The sequence below is a fragment of the Rattus rattus genome, chromosome 3, assembly GCF_011064425.1.
Source record: "Rattus rattus isolate New Zealand chromosome 3, Rrattus_CSIRO_v1, whole genome shotgun sequence".
Taxonomy (NCBI): Eukaryota; Metazoa; Chordata; class Mammalia; order Rodentia; family Muridae; genus Rattus; species Rattus rattus.
Genome location: NC_046156.1, coordinates 169,595,680 through 169,618,356, shown reverse-complemented (window position 1 = coordinate 169,618,356; position 22,677 = coordinate 169,595,680). Strand labels below are relative to the sequence as shown.

The following is a 22,677-nucleotide window of genomic DNA, read 5'->3' as shown; positions in this document are numbered from 1 at the left end:
CAGGATAAAAGAGTCCTTTGGGGGATGTTATTGATTACAAAGTGGAACAGGGAACTTCTTGGCTGATTGGTAACCTTCTTTTCCTCCAGGTGAGGGTTCCCTGTATGAAACATACACAGGACCTTTCCAGCTATGGCTTGTGCATACTTTTACATGCTTGTAAGGCTATACAAATATTTAAACCCCATTTAAAATTACCTTGAAAAGGTAGTGGTGTTTGGAAGCATTCATAGATATTTCTAAGTTAGTCAAGACAGGTAGGTGAGTTTATTTCCAAAAGTGAGTTAGCAGTGTCCTGAGCTTGGCAGATATGGAAGGAAGAAGAAAAGATGGCAGAGGATGTGGAAGGGAGAATGAATCTGCTGTAGGGTTCAACCTGAGCCTCATTCTGTGTGAGTTCCTCTAACTAGTGAGAGCCCTCTGCCAATTCTTCCCCCCAATCTTCTTGAAAGGTAAGAGAAGGGAGTGGGCTGAAGGGAAGACTGGGATGAAGGTGGTCTGGTTTAATTCCAAGTGAGAGCTGAAAATGGAAAGATGATTTTCCAGCATAGCTTGCTTCAGGCTAAGTGTGCTGTCAGCTCTCCCATGGGAAGCAAACTGTGTGTGATTTCGTCCATCCTGATCTGGCTTTTACTAAGAAGAGCTCAATGCACAGACCACTGGGCCACTGCCACCTGGCACCGTATGTGCACAAATCTGTGTTTATGCTTTGGAAAAGAAAGGTACACAGCTTAATCTGAAAATGCACCTGCACTCTTCCTCATACGACTTCCATGCTGTTTTCTCTCCTGTGTATTCCCTTCCCCGTGATCCCAGGGGCTCTTGCAGCAAGCTGCCCTACCTGTGCTCTCATAGGTCCTTTTCTTGCCCTCCACTATTGCTCTCTGGAGTCTCCTTCCAGCTTCTGTGAACTACTGAGATAGATTTCTATGTGCGTGCTTATAGGGACGACCTGTGGAGGAACGCAGATGTAAGGAAGCCTTTAGGAAAATCTGTGACTTTCAGGCGCCTCTGTCCATCTTGCTCACGAAATATGCAGGCTCTCCAGTGGAGTTCTTCTTGTTTCTTCTCCACCATTTGAGCCCAAAATCTGAATCTGAAGAGTCCCTGATTAGCCCTTCTTGGTGATTTTGTAATCGTTTCCTTGAGGGACATTAATATTTAGGTTGATAACTGCACAAATGACCACAGGGCCCAGGCTCTCTGAGGAGCCCTGGCCTTTTGCTTGGTTTCTATGGCACAAATGAGCCTCATTAACAGCAGGCAGGCTTTCTTCTCTCTTGTTGGTCTCTGACTTACAGCAGAAATAGAACCAAATCTCCGTAACGCATGGAGTCTGTTTCCACTATTTTATTACAATTACTTGGTTCTGTTCTCTGGGTCTCATCAGTCCTTTCTGTCACAGAAGTTCTTCTCCAACAAAGCTACAGAGAAAAAAGTGCCACATCCCCTAGGAAATGTCAGAGTAAAAACAAATCTGAGGTTAAAAGTAAAATACCTTGTAGGCTACTTCCACACGCGTCCTCTTGCTAGATTCTCCAATGGCCTATTAAGTAGTCAACATTGCTGCCTCTTGCTGGCGAGGAAGGGCATTGTGGCTCAAGGGTTTGAACAACCTGTTTAAGGTCACATAGCTATTTTTCACAAGTCAGAGTAAAAACTTTTTATCTTTCTTTTATTCTTCGTATTAAGATATTCTGCAGTTAGTAATCAAATTAAGAAGCCCAAATGGCAAGATTAATGTTAAGGTACAGCTACATTACTGTCTACACCGATAGGTAGCAGAAGACAAATAGGTACAGTCTTAGGGTTTCATGGCCAAGGCAACTCTTTTTATATTTGTTTGTTTGTTTGTTTGTTTGTTTGTTTGTTCATACACTCCAGATTTTATTCCCCTCCTCATCCATCCCCCAAGGGTTCTGCATCCCATACCTCCCCCACCCTGCACTCTTCCCCCAACCCCCTGTCTCCATAAGGATGTCCCCACCCCAACTACCCCACCAGACCTTTAAACTTCCTGGGGCCTACAGTCTCTTGAGGATTAGGTGCATCTTCTCTGACTGAACACAGACCTGGGAGTCCTCTGCTATATATGGGTTGGAGGCCTCATCTCAGCTGGTGTATGCTGCCTGGTTGGTGATCCAGTGTCCAAGAGATCTCAGAGGTCCAGGTTAACTGAGACTGCTGGTCCTGCTACAGGGTTGTGCTCCTCCTTAGCTTCCTCCAGCTTTTCTCTAATTCAACCAGAGGGTTCAGCAGCTTCTGTTCACTGGTTGGGTGCCCATATCTGCATCTGACTCTTTCAGCTGCTTGTTGGGTCTTTCGGAGATCAGTCATGGTAGGTCCCTTTTTGTGAACGCCCCATAGCTTCAGTAATGGTGTCAGGTCTTGGGGCCTCCCCTTGAACTGGAACCCACTTTGGGCCTGTTGCTGGACTTTCTTTTCTTCAGACTCTTTTCCATTTCTTTCCCTGCATTTCTTTCAATCAGGAAGAATAATGGCTCAGAGCTTTGACTGGGGGATAGCAACCCCATCCCTCACTTAATGCCCTGTCTTTCTGCTGGAGGTGTATTCAATAAGTTCCCTCTCCCCACTCTAGGGACTTTCATCTAGGGTCTCCCCTCTTTGAGTCCTGAGAGTCTCTCACTCCCCAGGTCTCTGGTACATTCTAGAGGGTCTTCCCAACCTCCTTCCTCCTGAGGTTGCCTGTTTCCATTCTTTCTGCTGGCCCTCAGGGCTTCAGTCCTTTTCCCCCACCCAATACCAGATCATGTTCCACTCTTCCCCACCCCCATTCCCTTTCCCTCCCCTGTACTTCCTTTCCTTCCCCCTTGTGGTTGCTTTCTTTTCCCTCTCAAGTGGAACTGAGTCGTCCTCACTTGGGCCCTTAAGCTTGTTGACCTTTTTTAATTCTGTGGACTGTATCTTGGGTATGCTGTACTTTTATATATATATTTATACTATTATATATATATTATATATACTATTATATATATATTTATATATATATTTGGCTAATATCCACTTAATAGTGAGAACATACTGTACATATCCTTTTGGGTCTGAGTTACCTCACTCAGGATTTTCTAGTTTCATCCATTTGACTGCAAAATTCAGGATGTCCTCGTTCTTAATAGCTGAGTAGTATTCCATTGTGTAAATGAACCACATTTTCTGTATCCATTCTTCTGTCATGGGACATCTGGGTTGTTTTCAGCTTCTGGCTATCACAAATATGGCTGCTATGAACATAGTGGAACATGTGCCCCAGTGTCATGATGGGATATCTTTGGGGATAGAGTCCCAAGAATGGTACTTCTGGATCTTTGGGTATGTCTATTTCCAATTTTCTGAGGAATCTTTAAATTGATTTCCAGAGCGGTCATACCAGTTTGCAATTCCACCAGTAATGGAGGAGTGTTCCTCTTTCTCCACATCCTCACCAACATATGTTGTTACCTGAGGTTTTGATCTTAGCCATTCTGACTGGTGTAAGGTGGAATCTCAAGGTAGTTTTGATTTGCATTTCTCTGATCACTAAGGACTCTGAACATTTCTTTAGGTGCTTCTCAATCACTCAAGATTCCTCTTGTGAATTGGTTTAGTTCTATATCCCATTTTTTAATTTGTTTGTTTGGGTGTTTTTTGGTGGCAATCTTCTTGAGTTCATATATATATATATATATATATATATATATATATATATATATACCCTCTATCAGATATCGGGTTGGGTTTTTTCCCAATCTGTAGGATGCTGATTTGTCTTATTGACTATGTTCTTTAACCAAGGCAACTCTTATAAAAGAAAACATTTAACTGGGGCTGGCTTAGAGTTTCAGATGTTCAGTCCATTATTATCATGGAGGAAAACATGACAGTATGCAGGCAGATATGGTGCTGGAGGAACCAAGAGTTGATTCAAAGGCAGCCAGAAGAGACTCTCTTCTGAAGGCATCCAGAAGGCATCTTCTCTTCCACATTGGATGGAGCTTGAGCATAGGAGGAAACCTCAAAACCCACCCCACAGTGAATACTTCCTCTCACAAGGCTATGCCTCCTTCAATAAGACCACATTTCCTAATAATGCCATTTCTCATGGGCCAAGTATATCCAAACTACCACATTCCACTTCTTGGTAGCAGCTCTCCTTGACAGGTATCCCATGACTCTGGCATCTCTACATCTTGGGGTCTCCAAGGCACTTCACCTTCACGGCTTCTTCTAATATCTGGGATCCACACATGGTCTTCTGTGCTCCTCCAAAGGGCTTGGGTCACTTCTTCATCTCTGCCCTCTGTAGCACTCTAAGCTCAGGTTGATCCACTCCGGTGCTGCTGCTGTTCTTGGTGATCATTCCATGGTACTGGCATCTCCAATACACTGAGATCTTCCACTGCAACTAGGCCTCACTAATAGCTTCTCATAGGCTCTCTTTATGGTGCCAAGCCTTAATTTCTTTACATGACCCCTTCAGTCCTCAGCCATCAACTACAACTGAGGCTGCACCTTGACCAATGGCCTTCCATGGCTTCTCATAGAGCCAGGCCTCAGCTGCTCTCCATGACACATACATGCCTTCAAAACCAGTACCACTTGGCTGACTGTTAGGCATTACCTAGTTCATCTACTAGCGCAGGGTACAACCTTGGCATTACCTTCTCTTCTTCTTCTTCTTCTTCTTCTTCTTCTTCTTCTTCTTCTTCTTCTTCTTCTTCTTCTTCTTCTTCTTCTTCTTCTTCTTCTTCTTCTTCTTCTTCTTCTTCTTCCTCTTCCTCTTCCTCTTCCTCTTCCTCTTCCTCTTCTTCTTCCTCTTCTTCTCCTTCTCCTCCTCCTCCTCCTCCTCCTCCTCCTCCTCCTCCTCCTCCTCCTCCTTTTTTCTTCTTCTTCTTGTTCTAGGTTCCTTTTCTTTTTTTTTTTTTACCATACTTAGTATTTTTATTGGATTTTTTATTTACATTTCAAATGTTATCTCCTTTCCAGGTTTCCCCTCCAGAAACCTGCTATCCCATCTCCCCTTCTCCTTCTTCTATAAGGGTGCTCCCGACTCCCTCCCATCTCCCTGCCCTGACATTCCCCTAAACTGGGGCATCGAGCCTTGACAGGACCAAAGTCGTCTTCTCCCAATGATGCCTGAAAAGGCCATCTTCTGCTACATATGCAGCCGGAGCCATAGATCCATCCCAGTGTACTCTTGGGGTGGTAGTATAATCCCTGGGACCTCTGGGGGGGGGGTTGGTTGGTTGATATTGTTGTTCTTCTTATGGGGTTGCAAACCCCTTCAGCTACTTCAATTCTTTCTCTAACTCCTCCACTGGGAACCCAGTTCTTAGGTCAATGGTTATCTTTTTTTTCTTTTTTAATTTTATTTACTCTTTCTATTAGTACACTGTTGCTGCCTTCAGACACACCAGAAGAGGACATCAGATCGCATTACAGATGGTTGTGAGCCACCATGTGGCTGCTGGGAATTGAACTTAGGACCATTAGAAGAGCAGTCTAGTGCTGTTAACCCGAGCCACTTCTCCAACCCACAATGGTTATCTTCTTAATCACCACTAATTTCTTAGCTTCAGCTAACCATCATTAATTGTCCTAGTAACCCCCTTCTACTCTTGGCTCTATAGCTTGAGCCACATGGTCCTGCAAATTCTCCTGCTTGCTAGGGCTGGAACATGGCCCCTGTTTCTATTTCATCATCATAGCTTTCAAATCGATGTTTTCCTTCACTGCCTAAGCTTGGCTGTCCTTGCTCTATAGCCTGACCTTGAACTGAAAGATCTACATGCTTCTCTCTCCTGAGTGCTGAGATTAAAGGTGTGAACAACCACACCTGGACAAAAGATTTTTCTTTCCCTTTTCACAAGAGCTTTATAAATTCTGGATTGTAGTTCATTTCGGACATAGTCAAGTTGACAACCAAGAATAGTCATCGCAGGTATTTAGAAGGACACCCAAATTGAGAAGAGCCTCCCATGCTTCCTGTCTGCCTTGACGGGTCAGCTAGACTTGGCTGTAGAGCTGAGTAGCATTAGGCTGAGGTATATGGAAAGAGGAACCTGGAAATCTTTCCAGGTCTCCTTCAAGTCCCCAGTGTCCAGGTTTATATTAGAGAGCTAATATTTAGTGACCAGCCATCTTGATTCTGTGAATTCTGTGAAATGACACAGAAGTCTGGAAAGAGCCTAATGCTAGGCAGCACTCTGAACTTCACCTTCTCTAAAACTCCCATATAGATGAACTCATCTGCCATTCACAATAACCTGTAATTATCCCAGTGCTTCAGATGAGATCTGAGAAGCTGAGCAAGTCATTTACTCAAGATCGGAAGTGAGGAACCACTTGGGCTTGATCCCATTTCATTCTAGAGTCTGGTGTTCTTGAATAGGTGGCTTGACAGAAAACTCCAAACCAGTCACCCGGAGTGAAGACTTTGTCTCATGTAGGATGGGATTGGAACCTTGAGTGTTTCTTTTAAAGCCCAGATAACATCAAAGTCTTCTGTGTATGCCTTCAGAGTACTAAGTAAAACTGACATGCATTACTGTGCCTGTCTGGCTAGGACTTTGCTAAGCACCTCAAATGGATACTAGAAGTTTTCCTTAGTGAACAAGAGACTAGAAAGAAATATACTTCCAGATCAACCCCTTGGATTGAATTTCTCATGGTCCAGCATTTTCAGATATAGAACTGATCCCCATAAAGGCGAATAAGAATGTTCTCTTTGTCTGTAAAGTGATAAACTATCCAATGGATGAGACAGTCTTGTGTTTCTTTGTTTCCTGAGTGAGGCATTAAACACACTCAGGAAAGCAATTGGGTGATTGTATGATCTACTATCCCACACAGACAAATGTTCTGTTTATCAATGGGTTGAGGGCATACGCAGGGACTCCATGGGGACAAGCAGAACCAAGGCCTCTACTTGCAACCTGAAAAAGCCCAGCAGTGGCGCTAAGGAGGAACCAGGAACCTGAACAACTGTGTGTGACATTTTGGGTCCGGGTGAATATATGGACATATTTATTAGCATCTCAAAGTCATCTATGACCAATCATTTAATACTTGTGATTATAAAGACATTTATGAGCATCCATTTTCTAACACCCAATGGCAGAGTTTGAGAGTGCTGTTTCTGAAATTTCCAGAGATTACCAAGGACTGTATAATGTTTCACTTTAGTACTTTCCTTTGCAGACTCAATTCACATAAACCTTCTCATTGAATATATTTACAGACTGGATTTTTCCATCTACCACATGGAGACTTTTTCATTGAGCCTGTTAAAAAGCATCCGCTGACCGAGGAAGGTTTCCAGCCTCATGTCATATACAGGAGGCAGAGCTACAGAGTTCCAGAGACAAAGGAGCCCACCTGCGGATTAAAGGGTACTGTGACTTCAGCATCTTCCTAGATAAGGAGCTTTCTGGTTTTACTTTATTTGTAAGCATGACCTCTTTAACCAGGCCTGATAGGTATGACTGTATGCATGATAATCATGAATTCAAAGTCTGTCCAAGGAATACATTTCCAGCCCTATCCTGCATTAAAGAAACTAAGAAAAAATCCTCTCCAGAATATCCCAGAAATAAACAACTTAAAGAAGCGATGCCTTTAAACATTGACAATATGATATTCCATTAGTGTTAGTGTAAACTATTAAGAAATAGCTAGCAGGTCATCAGGCCTGTGTATGGAAGACAGATACAAGTGTTTGATAATGATGTGTGAAGAAAGACCAAAATGCTTATCAACACATTATTAGTTATTAGATGATAAAGACAGTGATGCCTCTCGCTACACTGTGTTGTGCCTGATGTTGGCTGAGCCATGTCTACCCCCTCTGTTTGTTTGCCCTTCTTGCCCTCCTGGGACAATGTTCCCCTGTCTCTTGTCATCCTGCCCCATACACTCCCCTCAATGCTCTCTGCCCATGGCCATCTGCTTCCCTCCCCCCTGCGCTCATGTCCCTCTGCTCCCTTCCTGCTGTGCTCTGCCCTCCTGCCGCATGCCCCCTGTTCTGAGCATGAGCATTTATCCTTCCCATTTTTAAAATATAGAAAAATAAAATGTCTTTCACAGATAAACTAACCCCAGTAATTTCCTGCAACCTCATGTTTTCTTTCATGTGTAGAAAATAAAAACTATGTGTAAGGGCTACCTGAAATTGAAACAGTTTCTCAAATACTATATGGTCTGTTTCTTCAGAGGGAAAACTAACAATGCCATAAAGAAAAAAGGAACAAAAAAGTCTAGTATTATTTTTTTTCTTAAATATGTGGGAGCCTCAAAGGGGGAAATGAATGATAAGGTCAAAGCAGTGATTCTTGGACAGAGCAACCAAGGACTGCACCTTTGTTGTCAGTGCACGGAAAGACGAGAGGAACATGTGCATGCTTCACACAGTGTAGAGGGATAAGGGGAACGTGTGCATGCTTCATAGAAACGTTCCTGGGACTTCTTTCTATAGTCGCAGTAGTGCATGTAAGCAATGGGCAACTGCTAAATATGGAATGTTTTATGTGCATAAAATCAAATGGCTGCTTCAATTCCTTAACCCTAGTAAGTGATTGCAGCTGGGTTCCACATTACATAATTTACTGTATAAACCTTGTAGCAAGCATGACAAGAAAGGAATACACCAATCATGTGGCTGATTGGATTGCTGAGAGTGTCAATCCATATAATCTCGATGCGAAATTTAGGATGCTGTTTGCCACAAACCCAATCACAGGGTAATCACCACACTCTTATTATGTTTTAGGTAAAGGAGAATGTATTGCATGCATGGATTTATAGCTTTAAAATCGAATCTAGGGTCTAGGTTATCAGAATGAGTAAGATAATTAGTAGGGCAATAGGTAAATTTGGATGGTTCGTAACTAGTGCAATAGGTGAATTTGTCTGGACAGTTGCTTAGTGAATGAGTTAAAACTGTACCTCTCCTACCCACCTTGAACACATGAATTCCCTGTTGAGAAGTGGGCTAACTACAAATGAGACTGGAGGGATGGCTTAGTAGGTAAAGGCACTTGCTGCTATTGGAGAGTACCCAAGTTCAGCCCCCAGCACTCACATGGTAGCTTAAAACTGTTCATAACTCCAGTGCCAGGGGACATTGTACCCTATTCTGGCTTTTACATGTAATATACATACATACATACATACATACATACATACATACATACATACTTTCATACATGACACACATACATATATATAATAAAATTAATCTTTTAAACAATGAGCTGATTATAGCAAATGTTTGGTTATGCAGGCAGAAGGAAAGATAGGATAGAGTGGGATTTATAAACATCATAGTCACTATTATCTCACAGACAATAATACAATTATGAAACTTGTCAAATTACTTCACATAGTGTTTCTAGGAAACCCCAAGACACTGCACTTGTAAGTCCTTCCTCAATAACTCCCTTCTTAGAATGATCTTATCCTCCTACTGTGAACGTCTCTAAGGATATTCTAAGTCTGTAAAGGACACATTTTTTCTGCTTTAGGGTTCTTCAGAGTGTTGGGATCGAACAGCTGTGTCACAGGGACTTTGACAGTGCCCACCAAAGCCTCTTCCAAGGGGCAGCAGCTGTGGCTCAGAGAAGGGAGATGGTTTCCAAAAGCATCAAACTGGTTAGTATCAGAGCACAGCCAGGTTCACAAGCCACAGTTTTCTTATTCTCCAGGCTTTGGGCTCTGTCGGTACTTAACTTTAAGCTTTCTTTCAGTATGAATCTTGCTTCACCAGCCATTCCTGCAAGCCTTATTAGGGAACATACAGACTCTTTGCACCAAGGGTGTTAGGTGTAAACTAAGAGATAGTAAACAGTTGAAATGAAACTGATATAGACAGCATTTGGGGTCAAGAAGAAACCAGAGTGTATCAGTTTATGCTCTAGGTAGCACTAATAGATAGGAGAAAGCAAATGAGTCTTTTCTAGCTATTGAAGATGTAATTGTTGTCTTAACCTTTCCTGAAACAGTGCTGTTTAAATGATAGTTAAAGTGATTCAGGAATATCTAGTGAGCTCATACACGGCCTCACACTATATAGACAGTAGGACTCTTATAATCTTGATAGAGTGAAATGTACTTGTTATTTGCTGGACTTGACAACAATAGTCTTCTTATCCCATGCCGTCCTACGGAGATGATAGAGTTAACTGTGGGTAGTGGTGTCCTCGGCTGACATTAAAATACACTTTATGCTTAGGTTGACTGAAGCCACAAGGCTGAATGGTTGCTTTCTGAGTCTAATGTGCTTCAACAGAAATATGGATGGACTCTTCTACGTTGAAGTCTGACCCTTTGCTTTTTTTTTTTTTTAATTTCCCACATGGAAAGTTGCAGGGGTTTTGCAGCCCGTGTCAGGATTTTAATGTGAAGGTAGCCTGGTTTTGATTTGATCATGGTAACTGCTTCCTCAATCTCTTGTGCTGGAGTTGTCTGACTTTTCTGAGTTCTTGCTGAGTGCTACTGTATTTCATATTTTCTCCAAGCTCAGCTTTCTGGAATCTATGCTAAGCTTTCTGTCTTCCTTCAATCAGTAAAGATGAACTCCTTTGTCTTCACATTACTGGTGAGATGTGCTTATACCGGGGCGCAAGTGGCTGATGGGTGGAAATGTCTGTGAAGCTGGAGGAGCTGTTATTAAGCAGATGACAATAGCTACAGGGTTGTATGTGGTAGGAACTCTTCCTGACAGATAAACCAGAGTTCAGTTTCGCTCATTAGGGCTTCACCTAAGTTTCTTCTTGGCATGCAAGCTTGTTTTCAAATGCAGGCAATTATCCCACAAGTGTCTGCTGGGTATCTCCTTTATGCCAGATGTTTTCCTGGGCTCTGTGGATACAGTTGTGAATAGTTTACAGCTCCTGGTATAAAGCTGGAAGCTTGGATAAAAGGTTCAAGTAAAGAGGGATACAGTCCTGGCCTTACCTTCATAACCTATGAAGAGATGTGTAATATAAGGACACATATTAGGTTTTTGTAACTCTACATGATACTTGTGCCAGAACAGTGAGCTATCAATCTTTTTTTTTTTTTTTTTTTTCTGTAGCAGGGTACTCCATTTTTTAAGCCTTTTACACTCGATCCAGTCTTGAGTGTTTCCAAACTGCTTGCAGGTTGTGTGTGTGTGTGTGTGTGTGTGTGTGTGTGTGTGTGTGTGTGTATTATGTTGCATAGACCACTCTTGTTCATACGTCCTAGTGTAGGTTGATAGGGATTTCACACCACCTGTGTAGATGGTCCATGAGTTTATTCTCCTACTGAGTGGGATGAAATCAATACACACAGAGCATCTAGAGCTAAGATTCTACCCAATGATGCATTCTAGAGTTGATGTTCAAGAACAATAGTAAGATAGTCTTGTGTCCTGTATCTTGTCAAATTCATGATACTCTCTCTTTTGGATTGTGTCAGTCTGCTGGATAGGAAGTGCTTTGTGTTATAGTTACAAACACATATATACAAACACACACATATATTTTTGTACAAACATATACAAAGAAAAAGTATAAATATATTATATATATAATATATATATTTTTACCTTGGTTCTCAATCTATGGGTCATAATCCCAAAAACCACTGGAAAACACAAATATTTGCATTATGATTCATAACTGGCAAATTTACAGTTATGAAGTAGCAACAAATATAACTTTATGGTTTGGGGTCACCACAACATGAGGAACCATTAGGTCACAGCATTAGGAAGGTTAACAACTGCAGTACTGGGGCATCTTGGTCATTTTCTTCCATGTCCTAAGAACCATTACCCAGTCGGACACATATTTATGTCTTTTCATGTTCATTTTTCATATCTCTATAATCCGACTTACTATCTATGTGGGCTTAAACATGTCTCATTTCTCCAGAGAAGTATGGGGCAATAGACATCCCAGCTTTGCTGCTAATGCCATGAGTCAGTCAGGATTTAACCAGAGAAACAAAGCCATCAGGAAATGTGTCTTGAGTTATTTGTTGAGAAGAAATGACTTCATCAACAGTAGGCATGAGTCTTGTAAAGGGCCAGTCTATGCACAAGCCAGCAGAAAGGGCAGGGTGGGACTGCTGTGCTCAGCCAGAAGCAGCTGACCACATGTAGAATGTCTCCTCTGAGAAGCTGTAGCTCTATTTGTAAGGCCCTTTAACTCATTGAAGCAGAGCACTAGATTATGGAGGATCATCGCCTTCGCTTAGCCTTAACTGATTATGGGCCTTAGTCATGGCTGCAGATGCCTTCACAGCCACACAGAGAGTGAGGCTTGGTTGCTGGCCTGGAGACAGTGCCTCCCCGTGGTGATACAGAAGATGTTCATAGTACTATATCTTTTGTGTCTCTCTCTAAAGTTTTTGTAAACTGATATTTCTTCTTGTTCTCTAATTTTTGTATCTGGAAATTACCCGTGTTTTCATCTTTTAATGTCGTGACATGCTTAATGCTGGGGAGGATTTTTCAGAATATCCAACCCACCTTACTGCAAGACATTGAAGTCGAGTGGTTACTTGAAAGTGTTTGTGCTGTCTTTTCAAAATGATATGTACAGACACTATTAAGTGTTAACTAACAAGTAATAACTAGTGGATATTAACAATAGCTCACTGTGATATTTACCATGCATCCCTAATTTGATAGATCAGACAGAGCAAAGCCTTAAACTTGTGAGTGTTTATATCTTGTTCTGAGCGAATGGATGTGCAGTGAGCTCAAGACTCTAAATGACCTCTGGATTCTGTGTGGAGTCTAAGTGGTCTCACTGGGCAGCACAATTAGTTTACCTTGCATGACAACAATTTTTTTCACACACCCTACCTGATTCTTATCATGGATTTCTTGAGGAGAAATCCTTCTCTGTCTCTGGAGGATCCATCCATTAGGAATGGATCCACAGCAGCTCGTGCTTTGCTTTATTAAGGCATCGCAGATGAAGGAGAGTTGCTGTAAGTGTAAGTTTTATTTATGCACTTGGTTATTTTAAGTCTGTAGACTAGCAGATGCACGTAGATCCACACGTGATCTGCTTTAAGAATTAATAGGAGTTTTGGGAAAGTACTTGGGGGGGTGGTATTTACTAATAAAAGGAATGAGGAGACTGAGAAATATTTAATTCATGAGTTCATAACAATATTACTATTTATTTTCCCACATAGTAGGCAGATTAGATGGTAACTCTGGTGGTTTTGTTTGGATAACAAGCCCCATAGCCAAGACTATGGGAACTCAGAGAACCAGAGGCTCTGCCAGAGTTGCTCAAGACTGCTGACATATTGATTTCTGAAGTAAAAGCTTTCTTCATTAACTAGATCCCACAGTGATAATTCTCTCTTTATGTTCCCTCAGTGCTGGTCAGCCCATTGCCTTGTTTCTCCATCCTCCCAGCTGTCAAGGTTTCTGGGCTCCATGAAGGAAACAGTTCCTGTAGAAGCCCTGCTACTCTTCTCACTGTTCTTCCAAGATGAGCTATGCTGGACACACATTGTCAGAGAGACTGGGACTGTACTCAGGGGCTGGTTGGAAAGGCTGGGAGCACAGAGGTGCATTCTGGGTTGGAAGGAGTCTCTCCTAGTCAGTGTCACAAAGAGCACTTAGGCTGATGGATGCTCCTTTTTAAGGGTAAACCATCCCAATTCTGAAGAAATATTACCTGAAAGATTGGCGATCTGACCAGTTTGGCACTACCCTAACTGTGAAGAGAAATGAAGCAGTGGTTCTTATATTTGCAGCCAGTTGTGCTTGATATAAACAAATAAAGATTTACTTGGTTCTGTTCCAGAATTGTCAATGAGGAAGAGAAGGCAAGATGGAGCAGAGCAGCCCACACCATGTAGGCAGGAAGCACATCAAGGAGCACAGGAAGGAGTCAGAACAAGGGATAGCCCTCACGGACATAGCCCTAGTGATCATATGCCTCCAACGAAGCCCTACTTCCTGCCTGTCTCTACCTTCCAACATCACAGCATGAATCTATCTGGGCATCAATCATTAGGTCAGAGCCTCCGCCATCTCTGAAAATGCCTTCATAGCCACACCTAGAAGTGTGCTTTACCGTCGAGAGTTATTCCCAGTACAATCAGTTTGACAATTATGTTTAGCTCTCACACAGAATCTGGTCTTTCTATAGTACTCAAGTCCGCTTAGTCATGAGGCCACCAGTAACCCTACTTGGAAAACCACATCATCCTGAACAACTAACAAAACAACCAAACCAAATTGCTCAAATAGTTTCTAGCTTGAAAACTGTGTCTAATAGCCTTGGTGTGGTTTTCTTTGTAGCGCCCACATGCTTGCTCAGCCAACCCCTACTATTACCTGGTCCTATTATTTTTACTACCGAATAGGTTTCCAAGGCACCCCCCTTCCCCAGAGCTTTACAGTATGCTTCAGCATCTTCTGGCTCTCATTTAGAACACGTCCTTGGCCTCCTAACTGATCATTCTGGTCTTGACTTCTCTTACTGCAAGCCAGTTTCTAAAACATGAATCAGATCATCTTCCCATCGCCAAAGAGGCCTCTCCACCTGTCTAGGACAACAGCTTTTGGAAACGTTTTAGGAGGTGCATCTCAGCGATGCCCTGTTTGTCTTTCTGGGTTCATCTCTTGTGTTATGTTGAATTTACTTTCTTTACTCAAAACCCAAAAGCTTCTGCTTGTCTGCCAGTCTTGCACTTAGAGTTCCTCTGACTAAGCCTGGTTCTTTGGATTACTTTTATTTATCCACTAGAAAAGCTTTCACACCAAATGACTCAACGCCAGCCCCTTTGTTCCTAATACAGACTCCATCAGGTGATGAGTCTGTCTGCTTCTGTATACAGTAAGCTCACTGAGTCAGGAATCGCATTTGCTAATTCCCACACATGTTCCAAAGATCTAGCAGAACCCTTGTCTAGTAAGAGAACCAAAGAGTATTGAACTTACAAGCACTTAACCGGTGTGACGCACACACATTTTTCTCTGTGTGGAACTGATTTAACTCTGAAAAAAGCCCACATTTTCTTGAAGAAAGTGCCCATGATATTTGGAGCCTGACAAGAAACAACACCCACCAACTTAAGATTTTTTAGTGTGTGTGTGTGTGTGTGTGTGTGTGTGTGTGTGTGTAGGTGCACATGTCTACACGTACTCACGAAAGCCAACAGATGACTTTGAGTGCCATTCTTTACACGTCATATAGCTTTCTTTTCTGAGATGAAGTCACTTGTTGTCTGACTTAGTCACTGAATATACTAGACTAGCCAACCACTGATCTACCTGTCTCTTTCTCTCCAGTGTTGAAATTATAAATGTATCACCACCATGCCTGGCTTAATTTACATGGGTTTGGGAGCTGGGATTCAGATCTCTCCTCTTGGAACACAAGCACTTTACCAACTGAACAATCCCGGAGACATTATGATTTTTGTTTTGTCAAGAAACAGTAAACCTTTGGAGAGATAGTTGGATGTCTGGATGATCAGATTAAAAATGAGTAACTGTATGTACTTACAAGCTTCTACTTATACCTAGTATGAGACATTTAAGATACTCAGTGAATGAAATCCTGGGCCAGGCAGAAGTGTGAAAAGGAGACCTCAAGAGCATCTTCCAACACAGAGGAACAGATGTGTGTGTGTGTGGTGTGTGTGTGTGTGTGTGTGTGTGTGTGTGTGTGTGTGTGTGTGTGTGTGTGTGTGTTTGCTGCTCTCGGGCAGAGCCTTGGAAGATGAACTAGAAGGTCCTGGTGGCTCAGCTGCTGACCATGGCAACCCTATAAAATAGTAATGACCTCTGAACCTAGACTATGCATAGCTGTCAGGTTTCTGTGGGCCATAGGGCAGATTGTCATCCAGGGCTAGTATCACCATCAACATCTTGGCATGCTTCTAGTCCTGTTCAAATGCTGTCCCCATCGATTGCCTAGGAGGACTGCTGCTGGCCCTGCTTCAGTCCCTCCTGCATTCTAGTCATCTTCTACCTCCTTGCAGATGACTTTCCTCTTCTTCTTTGCCTTCCGAGTGTTCATCTTGCACTGACTGCTTTGTCTGCTTGCAAAAGCCCTTCCTGTAGATGCCTATATACTCTTAGGCTATCCACATGCCTTCTCAAAATCACCCAGTCAGAGAAGCCTTCCTTGATCACCACCCAAGATACTTTTGCCTCCATCACTTTGTAAACCCTTTACACTGTAATATTTCTAGTGATTACCCAATGCTCTTTGCTCATGGGACCTTCTAATGTCTAGAATTTAGTTTTGTGTGGGAGAATACTTCTTTGATTTTGTTCTCTGCAGTATTTTCAGCTGTGGGACAAAGCCTGACATCCTATGCACCTGGTAAATGTTAGACAAATGAGTAAATAGTGAATAAATGATACTTTATTAATGATCATACCTCTGAACTTGTATTTAATTTCCACCTTGAGACACATCATTGCGCTGAGTGTGGCCTTCTATTTGTTTTTTCTTTGATACATGTTTGCTCACCAGATGACTCGTGGGTCTGTATGTGTAGTGAGAGGGTGCAGGTGTGACTAGACAGAGATCATGCCTGAGCTGGGACCCAACATTACAAGACTACTATGAGTCCCCAAGTCAAAGCAGCAGTGGTCTCTTGGCAGCAATTAATGTTAACTGTGTGCTTGTCCCATGGTCTGATTAATGACAGTGTTTGAGAAAACAAGCATTTCCACCCCCACAGAGTCCTGTTCTGGAAATCTCATAAATCACCATGAAACTATTTCTTCAGAGGGAGGAAAGCTTACTTGTTAGACTTGAGGTAAAAATATTTAAGAATATTATCAAAATGCTTTATGCTCTAAACTTGCTGAACAAAAACAAAGGAATGGATTCTTAGGGCACTTTCTGAACTAACCTGCTAAAGCTTAGAACGATCTACAGTATTTTTACTTTGTTTTTCTGTCATTGCTTGACTTTGCTTTCAAGAAATGTTAATTTAGCTGGGAACAAAAGCCCTGAGCATGTCCAGTGTGACCCTGCCCTCATAGACTTACCAATAACTGAGAAAGAATGGAGAACACATTATAAAATCCAAACAGAAAACCTTGTGACAAGCTATGAGTGTGTATCTAAAGGGCTACATATAATCAGTGCGGTCCTTTCCTGACATGGACCTCGAATAAAAGAGACAACTGGTTCTGAGGAAGTCATTTTGCCTAAGATCACGCCTGCAGAACTTTTCAGCATTTGGAGAATCATGCGTTTTATGGACCAAATAATAGGTTGCTCTACGCCTAGACCATCGGCCTTCTGCTTTCCCCTGCTTTCCCAAGTCAGATTCCCAAGCATTTTCTATGTGGCCCTTTGGCTCTTGGTTCATGTTGGCCTCTTCCTCTCTGCTCTGATCCTGGTAACAGTCCAGGATAATGATCAGGTCTCTCCAAGAAGGCAGGCTGTGTTGTATCATTGCTCTCTCAAGGTCCCAGGGCACACATATAGGGAGGGTCAAGATTGAACACGTGTTCCTCTGTGTCTTAATGCAAGGCATGGCAGGCATTTCCACACATTCCAGGCTGGGATGTAGCAGGTAATTAGGTTCACGTCTCACCTGAATTCTGTCAAGGTACATTCTGGATCAGAATAAGAATATCCCTGAAGGTTGTCTCTGTTGGCTTGCAGGGTGGTCCACTGCTTGGTTGACTTCCTGCCCTGGTCATGCCTTGGGTTTCATTTTGCACTGTGTTTTGAGTACTGTATGATGGTTCCCCCCTCAATACTTTGCTTACAAAAAACCCAAGTACATTTAATGGACATTAATGATATGCCTGAGATTGCTATGTGATTAGCCGTAGATAGAAAGTGATTCTTATTATATAGCCCTAGGTATAGTCAGGGCTAGTCTTACCTATGTATAGACACAGGCATTTAGAGCTTCCTAAATGCACTGGCAATTGTGAGAAGTACACCTGGTGCCACCTCAGCCATTCTCTGCCCTAGGTAAATGGTATAAAACCTGGCTTCCATGTCCTCATCGGTAATATGAAAGGTAGAAAGGTAGATTCTCTTAAGTATGATAAGTCATGACTTTCTGCTTTTACTCTACAGTATCGAGAAACAAAGTCTTGATACACTTCACCCAAGCTAGTGCGGTATAAAGTGGATTTGTAATGGCCAATGCTCTTTGTACCCCTCCTAGAACCACATATCTGACTCCTAGGTCTGCTGCCAACTTAGATCAAACCCTTAGCTCAGCCCAAACACACAGTGAAGACAGGAGCGCAGGCCATGCTTCCAGGCTCTTCCAGAAGTTGGAGCCTGGGATCGCAGACACAGAGGCTCACTTCTTAGAGCATCTCTTTCTATCTCCGTCAGACTATGTGCCCATTTCCCTTGACCCCCACACAAATACCAGATTTCTTTAGAAGTTTTGAAGTCCAGTATTTAAAAAGACCTTGTATGTGCTTGAATCAGATACAGTGGCACTGTTATTTGACACCTAGGACTTGGTGTTTTACCTAAATATTACCCCAGTGAGATATGTGTAAACGTGCTATGCTTCTATATGGATACATACGTGTGGTGTGTGTGTTTATATGTATGCTATATGCTTTTAGTATGGGGTATATGTGCTTATCTACTTGCTTATCAGGATGTCTTTATTTGTGTGTTTTAAGGGATGTATACTTGTGTGTGCACATATGTGTGGAATGTGTCTTACTGTGTTTATATTTGATGTGTACATCCATGCATGGCATATGCATTAACATTTAAATGTATGTCATATATGTGCATGCATGTCTGTGTAGAGATGTGCTGGGCGTGCATGTATTTAGAAGCACGTCCTAGCACATCACATCTATGGCTCCAGAAGGCAAAGGTGGCTTGCTCAGCTGTGATGATTCAGGATTTTAGGCAAAGTCTGTTTGAATGCATCATGGTGAAAGCCCCATGTGGTCTCCCAGTTGACACAGGACTTCTTTGTTTAATCTAACAGGGCAGAGAGAGAGAGAGAGAGAGAGAGAGAGAGAGAGAGACAGAGACAGAGACAGAGACAGAGACAGAGACAGAGACAGAGAGACCGAGACCAAATCCCTAAAAAGAAAGACTTTCCCTGGCTGCAGGATTGTGCTAAGACTAATGCCAATGTCAACCGTGCAGCTCTTGTCAGCCCTGGCCTGCAGCTTTTGAAGATTCATTGTTGCTGAACTGACAAGGGAAAAGACCAGAGCCTATTGTCCAAGAGTTACCTCTTCCCACTCCATCTACTGGTACCAGATCCTCTAGAACTGTAACTCTTGCTTTTGAGTAGCTCTTCCTATTTGGGGTTTGCAACCCTTGGGTCCCTAGGATTCACTCCATGCTTCTTCAGCTAGGTGCACACCATGACATAAAAACTGACACAGTAGATGTTTCCTAAGTGTTCAGTAGTATGCAGGGGACAGAAAGGGGTCTGGTGAATATATTTGGAATCCAGGACAGGGCAGACCATTGAATATTCAAGAGGTGAGAACCAAAAGTTCTCTTTTTAGCTCTCGAAGGACTCAACTCTCTTTTGCTCCCAAGTCCAGGGCATGTTTAGCAGGCATCAAAGTCCCTTTTAAGTTGCATGTATGCATCCCTGGGACCAGCTCAAATGGAAGGCCACTATCAGCTTTGGAGAGAAGGGAGGCTAAAGCTTCCTCTAACTCCTGCGCTCAAGATGTTTTAATCTTTAAACTACAGTACCAAAAAGATCAAAGGACAGTTCTGCTAAAGACAGAGCCGGGTTTTTTTCTCTCTCTCATGATTCAGGGTCTGAGAACGTTGCTCAGAAGTAGCAGAGCAGAGCTTGCATCGTCCAAAGAGGCACAGCTGTTTCAAACATGTCCGTGACCCCATTCCATACAATTCTCCCTAGCACTGAGCTTGAGAGGCATCTTCTCAGATGCTTTCTGCAGCATTTGGAAGACCTCTAGCTGTAGGAGTTTAGCTGAGTGCATGGTAGCTTGGCACGAAGACTCAGAGGTGGAAACAAAGAACTTCAAAGCCACACTTTAGAGGATCTTGGAACCAGATGACCTTCCTACCCATTTCTCCCTGTAGTGATTTCTCCTGTCTACACTGTGGATAATGAACTGTTTCCAGTTCTAACATAGATAGAGGAGGTGAGATGGGGTCAGTGGAGGACTTGGCCTCCTAGTTTCCAAGTTGCTGTTCTTAGTTATAGTTCCCTATATAATCCAACGTCTTCTTATGCCTACCTGACAAACTCCTTTGTTGGTGAGAGTCATATGAAGCTGGTTATTATTTTATCCATCCCAGCCAATAGAGTTTAACTTAGAATGTGGTTTTCCTTCACTTGCAGAAACACGAGTTTGATTTCAGCCACCTACTAGAGACACCACTGTGGGTATTCTGAAATGCAGATATGTGAGCAAAATGACTTTTAGATTTCTGTGGTGAAAAACTATGCGTATACACAAACACATACATATCTTCTGATCTTTTTAAAGAGTGAATATTCAAAATGCTGTGCATGCTATCTACGGAATCCTTTCTGCCTTGCAAACCAGAAACTCTTTATCCAGTGAACAACTTCCTACTCTCTCCTTCTCCAACCCTGGTAACCACCCTTCTGTAAGGGCAAGCACAAAAATCACATACCGACCCTACGGGTTTGCGGATGGCACTGAAGGCTTAAGCTAGCATAGGGGGTTACTGTTTCACAAAGTGTCTTACAAGACAGTCCAGGAAAGGCAAGTTCTTCTGCTGTTCTTTCTTCTCTCCTGCTGCTTTTTCCCCACATCAGGCCCACATTTGTGCGAGACTACACAGTGCTAAGAAGAAGGACCATTTGAGTCTGCCCTAGCAAAGAGATTGTCTTGTTTTCGGTTGTTTCCTTGGTTTCTTAGCACCTAGAGGGACATATACTGGTAGCTGGTTATGAGACTTGTTTTTCCATCTGCTGGAATACCATATAGAAGTCTTTTCTAGTGAAAAAACACTGGCTACATCTTACAGAATGAAGCGGTGTGAAGGTGCCAATAGGCATGTAAGAGTTCTTGGAGGCCACCGAGGCCATAACTCTAGGAATGTGGGCAGAGGCAATGAGAGTTATGCTGCTGCTTCCCAGTGGATCCCTGTACAGAGGCTGTGTGAGCAATGCTCTCCATGAATAGAATAAGACCAGAAATTATTTATAATGTCTGGGACTATGGGACCTTGGACTTCCCTCCTGAAAAACCCAACAATGGTGAGGATCACTGGGAGAATGCCTTCCTCACATCTCTTATTTTCTAAGCATCCTGCAGAGTCCACATTTGGGTGATCTCAAATATTCTAAGAGGTGCATACTTCAAGTACAAATTACATTAGTTTGACTGTCCTAATTTTTGACATGACTGTTTTTCTTAAAGCCACAAGAATTAATTCTTAGAATAACACCAAGTAAAGAGCTTTCGCTTTATTGCTTTACTTCTGAGTTTAAATTTTAAAATCATACTTTTATATTTTGAAAGTTTCATCAATGTATATAATTTATGAAATATATACATATATGCTGGTACAATGGTATGTGAACTTCACCCCATTGTCACGTCATTTGACTTTCTTGGGTCCTCGAACATGGCTCCCTCCAGGTCTTTTCTATAATTAATAACCCACTCAATCCAATCAGTGCTGCTTATAAGCATGTCATGTGTCTGTGTGTATCTGTGTGTGTGTGTGTGTCTGTGTGTGTGTGTCTGTGTGTGTGTGTGTGTGTGTGTGTGTGTGTGTGTGTGTGTGTGTGTGTGTGTGTGTGTGTCACTCTCAAAGGAAAGTGGTCCCCAGTCTAATGATCATCTGCTGGCAATAGAAATCAGCTCGTGGAGCTGCCTCCAGGCTCTCCAGGTTCACACTGGGATTTTGTTCAAGAGCCAAAACTGCAGGGAGTTCATATGTGAAATGATTATTCTGTGTCCAGAAGACAGAGTTCTCTTCTCCTCCCCATCCTCTGGCTCTTAATTCTTTCTGCCTCCTCGGCCATGATATTTCCTGAGCCTTGGATTGGGAGAGCTTCATAGAGACGACCCACCTACAGTTACTCATCAGAATCATGTATTCCATGAACTTTTTATTATGAATGTCTGCATTAAGCATTACCTACTATTTAAAATGTTATAGAAACTTCAATTGGGTTACAAGATGTTGTTTCACTATGACTCTTTCATACATCTTGATCGTCTCTCCTCACCTTCTTCTATCCTATGTCCCTTCATTCCACCCCTCCCACCACTTAAACCCATCTACCCCTAAGCATTCCCTCTCCAATGCCGTATTACCTGTGTGATCCATCTTTTCTACCTTAAAGTATTCTCTTCAATGAATATGTGTGAGGAAGGAGCTCTAATAGAGCATGGATTATTTGGGATATACGCCCAGGAAAGCTGTAGCCAGGTCATGTAGTAGCTCCTTTTGGTTTGCAACCCCATAAGAATTACAATACCAACCAACCAGAGCTCCCAGGGACTAAACCACCATCCAAAGAGTACACATGGACAGACCCATGGCTCCAGATGCATATGTAGCAGAGGATGGCCTTGATGGGCACCAATGGGAGGAGAAGCCCTTGAACCTGCCAAGGCTGGACCCCTCCCCAGTGTAGGGGAAGGTCAGGGCAGGGAGGTAGGAAGGGGTGAGTTGATAGGTAGGAGAGCACCCACATAGAAGAAGGGGGAGGTGGGATGGGATAGGGGGTTTATGGATG

General features: G+C 42.6%; 1 protein-coding gene across 1 annotated transcript in view; it reads left to right on the top strand.

Moving 5' to 3' along the window:
• Positions 1 to 22,677, top strand: part of Adamts12 (ADAM metallopeptidase with thrombospondin type 1 motif 12) — a 212,193-nt gene that overhangs the window by 79,071 nt on the left and 110,445 nt on the right. The window contains exon 3 of the mRNA XM_032897025.1: positions 7,238 to 7,388. Coding sequence (XP_032752916.1) covers positions 7,238 to 7,388 — 151 coding nt within the window. The remainder of the gene's footprint in view (positions 1 to 7,237; positions 7,389 to 22,677) is intronic.